Here is a 15,420-nt window from a genome sequence, read left to right as displayed (position 1 = left end):
ACAAGGTACAGTTAATGGGAAGAGAAGGCGAAGAATTAATTGATGGTTAAAATTCTTTTTAGCAAATATTGTTTTGTTTAACAAATATTGTATCTTCTGATTTTTAAAGATGCTACCTACCATGAGTAGTAGATATTCCAGGAAAATTAATTTCATAGTCTGCCTGCTTTTATAATTCTAGATATTATACTGTCCATCAGCTTTCATCTTGCCTTTAGATAAGAGTTCCTATCTCCACATAATGTGCAGTCAACTACTGTGCTTTTGAGAGTCTTGATATACATGAATTTTATTGAGAACCTTGATAATAGATTCCCATCTTATTCAATATTGAATTCATAGTCTGTTCCATTTGATTCTTTATGCTTTACGGTGAGTGCTGCATCTTTTTCTCCCCAGTACTCGATCACCATTGATAGCAGCACCAGTGTGACAGGAGGAGAAAAATTGCACTTGAGAAAAGCATTACTGATCTGTTTCTTAGAGCTTATTATGATGCCATGGCCTTAAAAACATTGTACTTTGTCAGAGGACATGAGTTACATGGGCCCACTTCAATGGCCATAAAAGTAGAAGCTTGATAAATGTAGTACTTCTCAATTGCATTTTATCCTATGTGACTTAAAGCACAGTGGTTCCATATCCATCAAACTGAGTACAAACCTGAACAGAATGAACTATTAATTATCCCTTAAACTTGGATTTGAAAAGTAAAAGCAACATTTATTAAGTACCTACAGGTACTGAGTGTTTTTATAACCTGTGATTCTCAGAATAAGCCTTCAAGATAACTATTATTTATACCTATTTTATAGGGAAGCTTGAACAACTTAGGATTTTGCATAAAATGCTGCTCTTTTCCTGACTCTCCTGAACTCTGCATCTCTGAATCTTGGGTACCTCCAGTAGATGTAGGCCTCTCTGGGAACTGTTCCCTTCACACTTGCTATATATTTCCATAATAGTATTCAGTATTCACATCAGCTTGTCTTTGGTTGCATTATTCCCCATCTGCTTCCTGACCATGGTTGATTGAATCAGGGATGGTTAGCTGATTCATTTGCCAGTAAGTTCTTCCCAAAAATTGCCGTTAGGGTTAGTCTGTCAGGCAGGAATATTGAAAAAAATTAGTTTATTATTTTATGCCTAGAGATATTATTTTTATAACATGTAATATGTGATGATTATGAATCATAGTAATAACTAGGACACCACTGTACCCAGAACTCAGTATAACCTCATGCCCCACCCCAAAGTTAACATTTTCCTGAATGTTGTGTTTAATGTTGCCTTTTAAAACAATAACCTTTTCATATGCATATGTTCATAGAATATAGTGTTTAGTCCTTTTTTAAAATTATTTTTGTTAACATTTAATAGTCTTTTTTTAAAGATTTTATTTATTTGTTTGACAGAGAAAGAGAGAGAGCAAGCACAAGCAGGGGGAGTGGCAGGCAGAAGGATAAGGAAAAGCAGGCTTCCTGCAGAGCAGGGAGCCCAAAGAGGGCTTGATCCTAGGACTCCGGGATCATGACCTGAGCTGAAGGCAGTTGCTTAACGACTGAGCCAACCAGGTGCCCAGAACATAGAGTTTAGTCTTATATATTTGTAGATATTCAACAATATTTGTTGACTAAATGGGTACTTGGTATCTTTCTCAGACATTTCTTCTTCATTTGTCTTTCTCTGGGTAGTATTATATCAGGAAGCACAAAGAAAACATCTTTTTTAATAAACTTCTCAGTCCAGTAAATGGTTCAACATCCTATCACTTACTTAAGTCTTGGCACCGTCTTTTCTTTGCCCCCTTTTCCAACATATCTATATGTCCTGCTTCCCATTATGTGCAATCTCTGACCACTGCTCTCCATCTCCAGTGTCACCCCCACACCCCAACCATCCTGTGCTCTTGCCTGGAACCCTGTGTCAGTCCCTTTTCTGCTTCCACTCTTGCTGCCTACAATCCATTTTCACATTGTGGACAAAGTGATGTTTTTTGAAACAAGGTCACATCATGGCCTTTCTCTGCTTGGAACATTTAAGTAGTTTCCCCATTCCACTTACAACAAAAAAAACCAGCCTCCTTACCATGGCCTTTAGTTCTCTATATGCATTGACCTCTGCCTAAACTTGATTTGATCTCCTGTTCCTTGTCTGCATGCTCATGACATTCTGCTCACCCTAGGAGCTTCAGTGCTTGCTGTGCCTTCTAACCTCAATATTTTTCCCCTGGATCATTGCATGCCTGGATCCTTTGAAACAACAAGTGTCCCCTCCACACAGAAGCGGTTTCTTATCACCGCAATTGAAATAGCAGCTCTGTCCCTCTCATTCTTATCACATTCAGCCTGTGGTCCTGTTTATCAGCAGGACAACCCTCCTCTCATAATATGAGTTCCTTGAGGGCAGGAATCTTGACCCTGTTAGGGAAAAACTATTCTCACATTTATTTAAAATTTTACAATAATGAACATTGTATTAAAATTTTGTTCACACTGATTTGAAAAGGGGTATTGCAGAAAGGGAGAGAAATTGAGCTCAACTCCAGATACAACAAGGAGAGGGAGGGATACAGCCAATAGAGTGATGGGCTCAGTGAATGGAAAATAGTTACTAAGAGCAGACCTCAAGGGTAAGAGGATTCTTGAGAAACTAACTTAATAGGATTCTTGCTAAAGGCGGGCCAAACACTTACATGTCAAAGGTCAGAGAGGAGGCACTTGATCTGATATTAAGGGTGTGGGATTCTTTCTAAACTGATTAAGCAAGAGTCTGCTAAAACTGGGCTAAGCAGGCCAAAGACAGAACAGGACTGAGGCCAAGCTTGAGGCTTAATGGAGAAAAGACTCAGAAGAGTGTGACTGAAGTTTGGACAAAGAGAGAGTTTTTGTCAACTTCTTGTTTTTGTACTTCTAAGTGGCACTATCCAATAGAAATAGAATCTATTTAATGTAATACTTATATAGTGTAATTCTAAATATGATATAATTTCAAGACAAATCTAGATATACTTTCCAGTAGCCATATTAAAAAAAAGTAAAAAGAGACATGTGAAACTAATTTTAATAATATATTAAATATATCCAAATATTATCATTTTAATATATAATCAATATAAAAATTATTAATGAGCTATTTTACATTTTTTGTACTAGAGATGGAAAATCTAATATGTTTTACACTCACAACACATCTCAATTCAGATGAGTCTCATTTTGCTTAGTTGGGAAGGATAGGCTATTTCAAATAATAAGAGAATATCACATATCAAATGTGATTTACTTTTTCACTCATCCTTTTTCTAGAAATACTCTGAGGTAACAGTTAAAGACCCATAGCTATCAGTTTCATCCTGAAAAGTATTTCTATAGTTGTGAAGTGTTTTTTGCCAATCACATGCTGTTTTCATCCGTTAAATCTTTTTCCTTAAGGTGTAAGACGACGGTTTTCACATAACCTCTACAAGATTATTTTAAGTATCCAGTTTTCCTTCATTTCTTGAAATTCATCATGGGCTTCTATATTAAGTAGTTAAAGCTGCTGGCATTTGACATTGTTTATTGACTACAAAATGTCAGTGCTGCGAGAGATGGATCCCTCAGCCAGGAAAAGTAAGACGTCTGGACATAGACTGTGCATTGTGTGGCTTCAGAATATTTCTTTTTTCCATGATTGTTCTTCCCTCATCCAATGTGTTAAATCAAGGATGACGGAAGATACTTTTTTTCTATTTGGCACACAGTCAGGACGTGTCTATCTAACTTTCTTTCTGTTTACACTGTGAAAACCTTCAACTGTAGAATGCCCCTGAAATCTATCACAGTGTTCCTGAGAGCTGTCATTTCTCAGTCTGGTCAACAAAATATCCACTGAAACACCCAAGAGTCCGGAAGATTCATGAACATATTTATCTGTTACTCTGTCTATGTCTTATATAGTTTGATTAAATATCTTTATAAATCCAGGTTTAAAAAAAATAGGAACTAGAGAACTAAAATACTTTAAAAGAGGAAAGAGACTACATTATAGCTTCGGGCTGTGAGTGACAGGGAAAGAAGATGTCCTTCATTTATTTTTCCCTCACAATTGGATTACTTGATAGATACATAAAAATGTTTTTTTTATTTAATTCTTGAATTTTTTTGGCAAGCTTTATAAAGGCCAAATCAATGCTAAATCAAAGGTATTTACAACATCCATAAATTTAATCCAAAGTGGATACTTAAAAGCTCATATAGATCTAAATGATGTTCTCCCAGATGGTGAATTAATGTAATTTTAGCAGGAAGCAAAGTTGCACAAATATGCAGTATTCAGGGCTCACGCTGATTTAATGTATCTGTACTCACCACAACGCAGATGTTGCTTATCATTTTAGTGCCAGTTGTCTCTCTTTCTCTCTATACTACAAACTGAAGAATGGGAGTTGGGAGTTCAGTAAATTATGATTTATTTTGTGACTAATGACTTGTTAGAAATTCAATCTTTCTGTGAATTGTGTACAGAAATTACATTGGTTGTATTCTTCATACAGGGTTTAAAAGGTGACTTGGGTCCTCGTGGTCCACCTGGCCCAAAAGGAGAAAAGGTATCGTATTCACACTGAGAAGTGCCAGTTTTTCTTAAGAAAACTCTGAGAATGTATGCAATGACTTTTCTCTGATACTTTCTAACTGCCAAAAGTTAATTTTGTTAAAATTAACCAAAGGCTGTTATGTTAAAAGCATCTGAAGAAAAGCCTTTTGGTTCATTTAATTAGTTTGAAGAGACTAAATGCACAACTGCTAGTTGACATTAATTTGTGTTTATAAGATTTCACTTTCTCTCCCTCACTTAACAGCATTAGCCATTCCATTGCCAAATTAGCAACTGTGCCTTTTATCAGGGAACTTTGCCAGTAGCACTGAACTGCTACCATAATGGTGAATCAGGTGGCCTTTGGGGGGGAAGGAGGTTAACTTTTTAACTCAGTCTTGGTCTGAACACTTCATTTCCTTCCATTTTTCTGTCTTGCCATTTTATAATGATCTATTGGCTGTGATCTTGAAAAGAGATTTAGAAGTACTAAAAGCAAGAGTCATTCAGAATAAGGTCATTGGATGATCCCGATTTGATAAGAATTATACGTGCGGGTGTTTTGTATTGCATTTTGTTCTCTATTGTCAGCACATTTGGGAACCCTTGTCTGGCTTCAATATTTACCTCTCTGTTAAAATCTATCTTACAAATTGGTCCTCAGTGACTGAGTTAAGCTATGTCGATGTTCCTTAACGAGTATTGGCTATTTTTATTCAATTGTTCCAAAAAGTAATGATTACTCAATACTCAGCCTTAACTTTTGAGGTGACTACGTTAGATGAGAAAAGAAAAAGTTACAGAGATACTCTCAACATGAGAACGTATCTCTGAGCTTCATACCACAAGGTATAAGGTGTCCATAATGTCCACCTAAAAAGCCTTATAGCAATGATTTTTGATCTTAATGATTAAGAGTTCTTATTAAATAAATAGGAGTCCTGATATACAAAAAAGCATAGAGGCGACATATAAGACAGAAAATAGTAAACTTTTAGATGAGCCATTCTGTGAAGATTTTTAAAAGCTTCTTGATATATCCACCTGGTAATTTGTATTCACTTAGGTCAGTGAAACAATTTTGGTATTTTAAAATACATTAATATAGACAAACCCTCTTAAAATTGAGGGCAAGTACAACGTCAGTTTAGCAGAGCTTTGTAAGAGGCAATGGGATTGCTTCTTGCAGCTGGGAGGCATGAAGTGGGGAGATGCACTTATTATTTCTGCTGATCCTCATACTAACTTTGTCAGAAAAATTATCTGTCGTTGTGACACTTCCCAGCTGCTCCACTGGCAAGTAACCATATTTGAAGAGATATTCTTTCTAATTTGGGGTTAGTAGACAAAAGAATAGAAAATTAGATTATTTTAGCTTTTCAAAACAAGTTCTGCAGAAAGCATGGGGGTGCACAAGGTGATATTTATATCATGAGAGTTTAAAGCACACGATACATTTTTCATTGTGCAGAGACTCCTATCAAGATGAAATTCTGTTTTCTCCTTCAGAATTTATCTATATATTGCTTCTGTTCATTCAGAACACTTATAAATAAAATGTGCAAGAAAAGATTATTAGTAATGGCAACTTTTTAAAATCTATTTTAGGGAGATACAGGACCTCCAGGACCACCAGCCTTAACTGTAAGTATTCCTGAAATCAGAATTCAAAATTGAAATATGTTATCCTCTTCATTATTCACACTACATCATGACTAAACCAAAATTTAAGCTTTAGGATATTTTGAGAAGTGAAAGTGACCTTAGAGTCGATCTAGCCAAACCTCCAGATTTTAAAGATGGGGCAGCTGCCTGCATCAGTGAAATACTTAACCCGAGGTCATACCAGTAGTTATGAGGAAAGTCTGGAGGCGGTGCCAGTCCTGAACAATTTTCTCTACCCTCCATATGGTTCATAATTGTGCCCCTAGAATGTTTGATTATACATTCTTAACAAGACATTTAAAGTTAATGGAAGCAGAGACTGTTCTACTTATTCTAAAAACTGTAAAAGAACAAAATAAACTATAATTGCCCAATGGATTAAAAACAGCTACCTGTTTGAACTGATTGTTCCATTCCCCAAAACCTGTCCGAGACAATTGCTTTTCCTATGTGATTAGCTTCTAAGATTTACAAGTGATAAAAGGCTGATATTTCTGTAACAGATTTGTGAGAAAAATTCCTAATGTGCACATAATGGGATTGTTCTCAATTAAATGGTTCATCATTTATTAAGCATTTAATCATAAATATATAATGACTTTATATTTGGATATAATTTACTGCTATAGATTTTCTTTATAAGACATTAAGGGCTCTCATTTAACTTAAAGGTTTGGTCTAACAATGACTCTAAGCTTAGTAGGAAAAAGGAAACTTTATGTTGATATTATCATAACGACATAAGACATAAGACTTGAAATCATCAGTTTTCAGACCAATTCTGATCATAGAAGGTCAGGTTTAAAAAGAAATCTAGCATCTGTGTTGAGCTCTTCCCAACAAGGCAGCACAGTAATCTCAACGACTGTGTGGCTTTGATAATGTTCATACTTATCTTTGTACTTAGAAATGTCATTCTGAACAATACCTTAATAATGTCTTATGCAACTAATTTTTGCAATGCTTTCTTAAGGGACAAATATTTCTTTATAAATGAAAAAATCTAAGGAATCAAACACATGACTTAGAAATAACCAAATTCAATTTACAATGGAATTCTGTGCTTGAAGCTTTTATTTTCAAGATGGAAATGAAAACTATTTGAGAGGTAGTTTTAACTGCATATTAGTCAGCTTTTTTATACTTTGTGGAGTTTATTTTTAAAACTATTTGGCAGTGATATAGACTTAAGCCTGCTTATTTTATTTAAGTCACATGCTTTCTTTTGTAAGTTACATGTTCACCCACTCCACTTAGTTATCTGATTTCCTAGTCCTTTCTAACTTGTGTTTGAAGGGCAAAATGTAGTCTTTGTTTATCATTTCATCTGATAATGCAGTTTTGGCCCCTTACCCAGAAAACTGTATTGGAATAGATATATTTTATGGATTTTCTTTTTTTAAGAGGTGGAGAGGGAGAGTGCCTGTGCATGAGGGGAGGGGCAAAAGGAGAGGGAGAGAAGCAATCGTAAGTAGGCTCCACATCCAGAGTAGAGCCCAAAACCAGGCTTGATCTCATGACTTTGAGATCAGGACCTGAGCCAAAATCAAGAGTCGGACACTTAACCAACTGAGCCACCCAGGAATCCCTATTTTATGGATTTTTAATAACAGTTATTCTCTTCCTACCAAATAACACCTTATAGATGTCCCTGTACTATTTAGCTGGCAGACACTGAGGGAGTACAAGTGAATTTGTTCATAAAAATATAACAAGGCAAAGCCACTGGGAAATGAAATGTTTTATTTCATAGTTTAATATTAGTATTATTTGGATATTACTAGTTTAATTCTTATGTCATAACTTTATTAACATTATCAACTGTTAAAAAATGGGCAGAGACCTGAATAGATGTTTTTCCAAAGAAGACATACAGATGCCCAACAGACACATGAAAAGATGCTCAATATCACTCATCATCAGGGAAATACACATCAAAACCATGATGAGATACCACCTCATACCAGTCAGAATGGCTAAAATTAACAACATAGGAAACAACAATTGTTGGTGAGGTTGTGGAGAAAAGGGAACCCTCTTACACTGTTGGTGGGAATGCAAACTGGTGCAGCCACTCTGGAGAACAGCATGGAGGTTCCCCAAAAAGTTAAAATTACAACTCCTTGTGATCCAGCAATTGTATTACTCAGCACTGACTGAAAGGATGCAAAAATATTAATTCGAAGGGATACACACATCTTGATGTTTGCAACAGCATTATCAACAATAGCCAAATTATGTAAAGAGCCCAAATGTCCATCAACTGATGAATGGATAAAGAGAATATGGTGTGTGTGTGTGTGTGTGTGTGTGTTTGTGTGTGTGTGTGTGATGGAATATTACTCAGCCATTAAAAAAATGACATGACATGACATGACAATGACATGAGTGGAGCTAAAGAGTATTATACTAAGTGAAATAACTTAGTCCAAGAAGGACAAATACCATATGGTTTCATTCATATGTGGAATTTAAGAAACAAAACATGTGAACATAAGATTAAAAAAAAAAAGGAGGCAAAACAGGAAATAGACTCTTAACTATAGAGAACAAACTGAGGGTTACTGGAGGGGAAGTGGGTGAGGAGATAGGTGATGGTCCTTAGGGAGTGAACTTGTGATGAGCACTGGGTATTGCATGTAAGTGATGAATTACTAAATCCTACACCTGAAACTGATATTATACTGAATGTTAACTAACTGGAATTTAAATAAAAAATTGGGGGCATCTGGGTGGCTTAGTTAAGCATCCAACTCTTGATTTCAGCTCAGGTTATGATCTCAGGGTCATGAGATCAAGCCCTGTGTCAGGCTCCACTCTGGGTGTGGAGCCTACTTAAGATTCTCTCTCTCTCTCTACTCCTCCCCGTCCCCTCCTCCTGCCCCTGAGCTCATGCTCCCACTCACTCCTAAAAAACTGAATGAGTGAAAGAATGAATGAATGAATGAATGAAAACTTGGAAATTAAATAAATACTTTAAAAATTTTTAAAAAGACAATTGACTGTTAAATATGAAATAGGCATGAAGCGAAATGCATACCACCTTACCATGTACTATTTAATTGATTTTATGATGTAGATTAATACATTTTAATGCAGTGATTGATAACAGTTTTCAAGGAAGATAAACTTGAAAGCTATACTGACTCCACTATATTCAGAATAAAGGAGACATTTTTTATGAGTCAATAAACTGAGAGTTCATTCATAGCGGTTCTCAAAGCTAATTGCACAGTAAATTCACTAGAGAGCTTTAAAACTTACCAATCTGTGGCTCCACCTCTAGAAATTAAAATTCAGTAGATCTGGTGTGGACCAGTATGTTTTAAATCTCCTGGGGTAGTTCTAAATATGCAGCTGTAATTGAAAGCTGTTGTATATGGGCACTGGAATGGAACAAGCTTTCTTCCTATTCAAAAAATTCTTTTAGACTTTTGAAGAAGTCTGACTTTCGTCTGAAATCCAACCTAATGCATCGTAATAAAGAAATGTCTCTTTCCATTAGGGAGGCACATTAGTAAAACTAAATTAAGATTGAAGTCTGCTTGGTTAAGTGGAGGATTTAGAACTAGGAAGACTCCTTTAATTACAGCCTTAACCCAGCCATTCAAGGACTGCAGTGAGCTCAGGTGTCTTAATGCTTCTCAGAATTTATTGTGCCCAAGAACATTCAGGGGTCTTGTTTGTATACCTATTTTATTTGATTAAGTCTTTGTAGGTGTGAGATTCTGCATTTCCAACTGGGGGGTGCAGGTGCTGCTGGTCCTCAGACCACACTTTGAGTCACAGGGCTTAGCACTCGGCCGCCAGCTGCACTGCAGACTTGTTGCCTCATTCCACAGATTAGTGGTTCCCTTCCCATACTGTCCAGTAGATGTACACAGATCATCTGATGTAGGTGTGCTTATCTTAAGATTTTTCCTGCTTTTCCTGAGCTTCTTTGATCTGTAAATGTATGTATTTCACCTAACTTGGGAAATTTTTGTCCATGATAAATTTTTTTATACAATGCTGGATTACTTTTCATGTACTTAGAAACTTACAACTGTGAACACAAGTGAATCAGCTTTACAGATTATTTATTCTATTTGCCTTACCTTCGATGTATATCTGAATCTGACTTACTCTCACTTTTCAGTACCCAATTAACAGATTCCCTGCTTCTTCCTTTGATCTCCTTGAGTTTTACAGAAACACGGAAGCCAGAAAGCTTCCCTCATCATGCTTCTGTTCAAAATCTCCAGTGTTTCTCAATTTGATTCATAGTAAAAGCCCAAATCTATTCATTGGCTTAGCCTGCAAGGTCTCCCAGGATTCAACTCTTGCTGCATTTCTGACTTCATCTCTCATTCTTCTCTTTTTGGTAACTTTATTCCACAACAATGACCTTCTTGCACTTCTTCAAGCATTCCTGGCACACCCCCGCTTGAGGTTTGCATTTGCTGTTTCTCCTTCCTGCTCTAGAAGGGAGCATAGCTACTTTAAGTTTTAACAATGACCACATTGAACTACCCTACACACATACACACACAGAAACACAGAATTTCTAACACCCATTAGTGCTCCATTTTTTTTTCATTTTCTCTATAGCATTTATTACTTTCTAATGTATCATTTAAAACATCTATTATATTTATATTATATATTTATTATATTTGTTGTCAATATTACTCTACACTTGACTATTAATCCCATGAGAGGCAAAGGTTCTCTGTGACTTTTGTTCATTGTTGAATTCCAAGCACACAGAACAGGGTTTAGCACATAGTGTGTCCTGAAGAAAAAAAAAAAGTGATGTTTAATGAATATTGTCGTTGTAGGTATTTTAATCTTTGCTTTTTAACCTCATTGATTCCATTTACTATCTCTCTTTCTCTTAGTTTGTATAAAAATAAGAATCAGCTCTTATATAATGATTTTGGTGAAATAATTTGGACTGATGTTTTCTTTGTCACAAAATTTTTGTGCTGCTTATTCCATTTTTATTGTTTTATGGTCATTTGTTTATTGAAGTTCTCTTAAGTCAATTTTTTTTAAAGATTTTATTTATTTATTTGTCAGAGAGAGAGAGCACAGAGTGAGCACAGGCAGACAGAGTGGCAGGCAGAGGCAGAGGGAGAAGCAGGCTCCCCAAAGAACAAGGAGCCCGATGCGGGACTCGATCCCAGGACGCTGGGATCATGACCTGAGCCGAAGGCAGCGGCTTAACCAACTGAGCCACCCAGGCGTCCCTTAAGTCAATTTTTTATAACATTAAAAAAAGAGCAGAGTGCTAGCCAAATAGAATAAATCTGTGATTCCTATGGCTTGATTCTGACACAAAAGTATGAATTGAAACAAAAGTCTTTGATCTACAGTTTTAGGGTTTACCTTATCTTGCCTGATTTATTATTCATCTCTCAGCACTTTGTTTAACTAAAATGTCAAATTTGGCAGCTAATCCATAAAAATATTAAATCAGTTGCTATAATTTGGGACTTTTGCTTTCAATAGCACAAATGGAAACCAAATAAAATCAGATTGTACCATGATTCCAGCTGAAATTCTCTAAGCAACGGCCTATTAACAACAAAAGAATTATTCCCTTATAAATAAATTTTGCATGTACATTTTAAAATTCTAGTTCTAAAAATGTCATCAAATCACCTTTTTCTGAAGCTTATTTGGTTGCCACCATACCTAGAACGAGTGTCACAGTGACACTTAACAAGTGAATTACTGGAAATTGTTATCATAGTGGAATAAGAATTTTCTACCATATTCCTCCTAAAGAACATCAATTTAGACAATCACCCATGGATAAGATAGCTTTGTGGAAGTCCAGAAAGAAGTCTAGTGGAGTCTAGTGGAGAAGTTCCAGCATACCACTGAAGCAAAGAAATCTGAAAAGAGTGAAAGAACAGTTTCAATCTACATGCATCAGCCCTCCCCAAGTCTGCACAGCTCAATGCCAAGAGACACCTTTTCAGCCCTTGATTTCTCCTGCTGGGGAAAGTGAGAGCTTGTGGATGAGAACTCACCTGTCCCAGTGATGCAGGACGCTGCCAAAGAAACTCACTTCCTTCTTGCCTCATCCAAAATACTGAGATGTGCTGTGTGATAGGGTGGGTAATACTGGGGAAAAAAGAGCAGGTAGAGCTCTCAGAGGGCACCAAAGGAATGTGAATCCTACTGAGTGTACGTACCCTAGACTCCATTAGGAAACTCACTCACAAGCCTCTGGGCATTCCTCACCTTTGATTCTCCCCCTAATGGCCCACAGGCACCTCCAAAGCTCCATGCACCTCACCTCCACACATACCAACCTCATGGTCATCTTCATGTGTATGCTCCCAGTGGCAGCAGGAATGAGCCTTTGCAGAGGACTAGTGAGTGATCCAAGAGTCCTGGGATTGAGCCCCACTTTGGGCTTCTCTGTCTCCCCCGTGCTTGTGCTCTCTTTCTTGCTCTCTCTGACAAATAAATAAAATCTTAAAATTTAAAAAAATCAAATATGAAGACAACAACAAAAGACTTCAAGGAACACTAAAAATCAAGGAAACATGACATTACCAAAGAACACAATAATTTTGCGATAGCAGATCCCAAAGAAATAGAGATATGCAATTTTCCTAATTAAGAATTCAAAGTAGTTTTAAGAAAGTTCAATGAGCTTACAAGAAAGACAGTTCAATGAAATCAGGAAAGTAATACATGAACAAAATGAGAGAGAAATCATAAAAAAGAACCAGATAAATCCTGGAGCTGAAGACTCCAGTAAATGAAATGAAAAGAAAATGCAGTTGAGAGCATACAACAGACAAACAGAAGAAAGAATCTGTCAAGTAGAAGGCAAGTCCAGTCAGAACAGAACAGAAAAAAGAATGAAAACGAGAAAAGAAAGCCTACATGAAATATGGGATATCATTAATAGAAATGATCTATGCATTATTGGAGTACCAAAAAGAGAAGAGAGGAGAAATGGGTAGAAAGCTTATTTAAAGAAATAATGGCTGAAAAATTCCCAAAGCTGGAGAAAAAGTTGCACACTTGAATTCATGAAGCTCATAGATTCACAATAGCCAGAACATGTAATGTGTGCAGTACGTGTGTATAATTATTCAGCCATAAAAAGAAGGAAATCCTGCCATTAGCAACAACATGGATGGACCTTGAAGGCATTTATGCAGAGTGAAATAAGTCAGAGAAAGATGAATACTCATGTTCTCACTTATATGTGGACTCTAACGAAACAGAATTCATAGGAACATAGAGTAGACTGGTGGTTGCTAGGGATAGGGGATGGGGGAAATGGAGAGATGGTGGTCAAACTTCCAATTATAAGATGGCTAAGTTCTGGGGATCTAATGCACAGCATGATGACAATAGTTAACAATACTTGAAAGTTGCTAAGAAATTAGATCTTAAATTATCAGCACACATACACAAAAGGTACTTATGTGAGTTGACAGAGTGTTAACTAATCTTATTGTGCTAAGTGTTTGATTATATACACATGTATCAAATCATCAGTTTCTATATCTTAAACTAAGACAATGTTATATGTCAATTATATTCCAATAAAATGGGGGTGTGTGATTTACTGATAAATTTAACATATCTCTTCTGTTTGATATTTATCATTTACAAAGCAGATGTTTATTTGCATGAACTGAAACCAACACTGAATAAAAAAAATCATAGGGGCACCTGGGTGGCTCAGTGGGTTAAAGCCTCTGCCTTCGGCTCAGGTCATGATCTCAGGGTCCTGGAATCGAGCCCCGCATTGGGCTCTCTGCTCAGCGGGGAGCCTGCTTCCCTCTCTCTCTCTCTCTCTCTGCCTGCCTCTCTGCCTACTTGTGATCTCTGTCTGTCAAATAAATAAATAAAATCTTTTAAAAAAATCATAATAACATTCAAATTTCTTTGATCAAAATGCAATTTATCTAAGATCATAATGCAAATTTATGTAAAAGTAGCTTCTGCTAAATTATTCTGAAATCATAAGATTTTAATACAAAAATCCTGTATTACAGTTTAATATTTTGTGGTTTATTTATGTTATTTTAAGTGTGACATTTTACACCAGTTTTTACTTTTTTTTAAAGTTTTTTTTTTAAACTTTATAATTTCTTTTTTTTTTTAAGATTTTTTATTTATTTATTTGACAGAGAGAGATCACAAGCAGGCAGAGAGGCAGGCAGAGAGAGAGGAGGAAGCAGGCTCTCCGCCGAGCAGAGAGCCCGATGCGGGGCTCGATCCCAGGACCCTGAGATCATGACCTGAGCCGAAGACAGTGGCTTAACCCGCTGAGCCACCCAGGCGCCCCTTTTTTAAAGTTTTTATTTACATTCCAGTTAGTTAACATCCAAAGCGGTATTAGTTTCTGGAGTAGAATTCAGTGATTCATCATTTACGTACAAGACCCAGTGCTCATCACAAGTGCCCTCCTTAGTACCCATCACCTGTTTAACCCATCCCCCATCCACCTCCCCTCTAGTAACTATCAGCTTGTTCTCCATAGTTAAGAGTCTGTTTTCTGGCTTGCCTCTCTCTTTTTTTGCTCCCATGTTCATTTCTTAAATTCCACATATGAGTGAAATCATACGGTATTTATCTTTCTCGGACTGACTTATTTCACTTAGTATATTATGCTTTAGCTCCATCCTTGTGGTTGCAGATGGCAAGATTTCATTCTTTTTGATGGCTGAGTAATATCCCATTATATTTATATATACCACATCTTCTTTATGCATTCATCAATTGATGGACATTTGGGCTCTTTCCATAATTTGACTACTGTTGACAATGCTGCTATAAACATCAGGGTGCATGTAACACTTTGAATAAGTGTTTTTGTTTTCTTTGGGTAAATACCTAGCAGTGCCAGTGCTGGATTGTAGTTCTATCTTTAACTTTTTGAGGACCCTCAATATGGTTCTCCAGAACTACAACAACAATTTGCATTCCCACCAACAGTGTTAAGAGGGCCCTTTCTCCTCATCCTGCCAGCACTACTTTACATTTAAATACTAGATATAAATCTTTACATTTAATGTGCAAGTAAAATTACTGCAAATTATTTGCTTCTTTGTCATTTGAAGACAATAACTTTAAATATAACTTCTTTATATATAATTGTGTGTCTTTACATATAACTTCTTATAATTGTTGTATATCTTCTGTGTTCTTACTATTCCT

General features: G+C 36.3%; 1 protein-coding gene across 6 annotated transcripts in view; it reads left to right on the top strand.

Annotated features, from left to right (window-relative positions):
• Positions 1–15,420, top strand: part of COL19A1 (collagen type XIX alpha 1 chain) — a 325,663-nt gene that overhangs the window by 150,195 nt on the left and 160,048 nt on the right. For all 6 annotated transcript variants that reach the window (XM_047734919.1, XM_047734921.1, XM_047734920.1 and 3 more), the window contains 2 exons: positions 4,535–4,588; positions 6,184–6,219. In XM_047734919.1, the coding sequence (XP_047590875.1) occupies positions 4,535–4,588; positions 6,184–6,219 (90 nt within the window). The remainder of the gene's footprint in view (positions 1–4,534; positions 4,589–6,183; positions 6,220–15,420) is intronic.

The sequence above is a fragment of the Lutra lutra genome, chromosome 6, assembly GCF_902655055.1.
Source record: "Lutra lutra chromosome 6, mLutLut1.2, whole genome shotgun sequence".
NCBI classification, from domain to species: Eukaryota; Metazoa; Chordata; class Mammalia; order Carnivora; family Mustelidae; genus Lutra; species Lutra lutra.
This window is presented reverse-complemented; position numbering and strand designations above follow the sequence as displayed.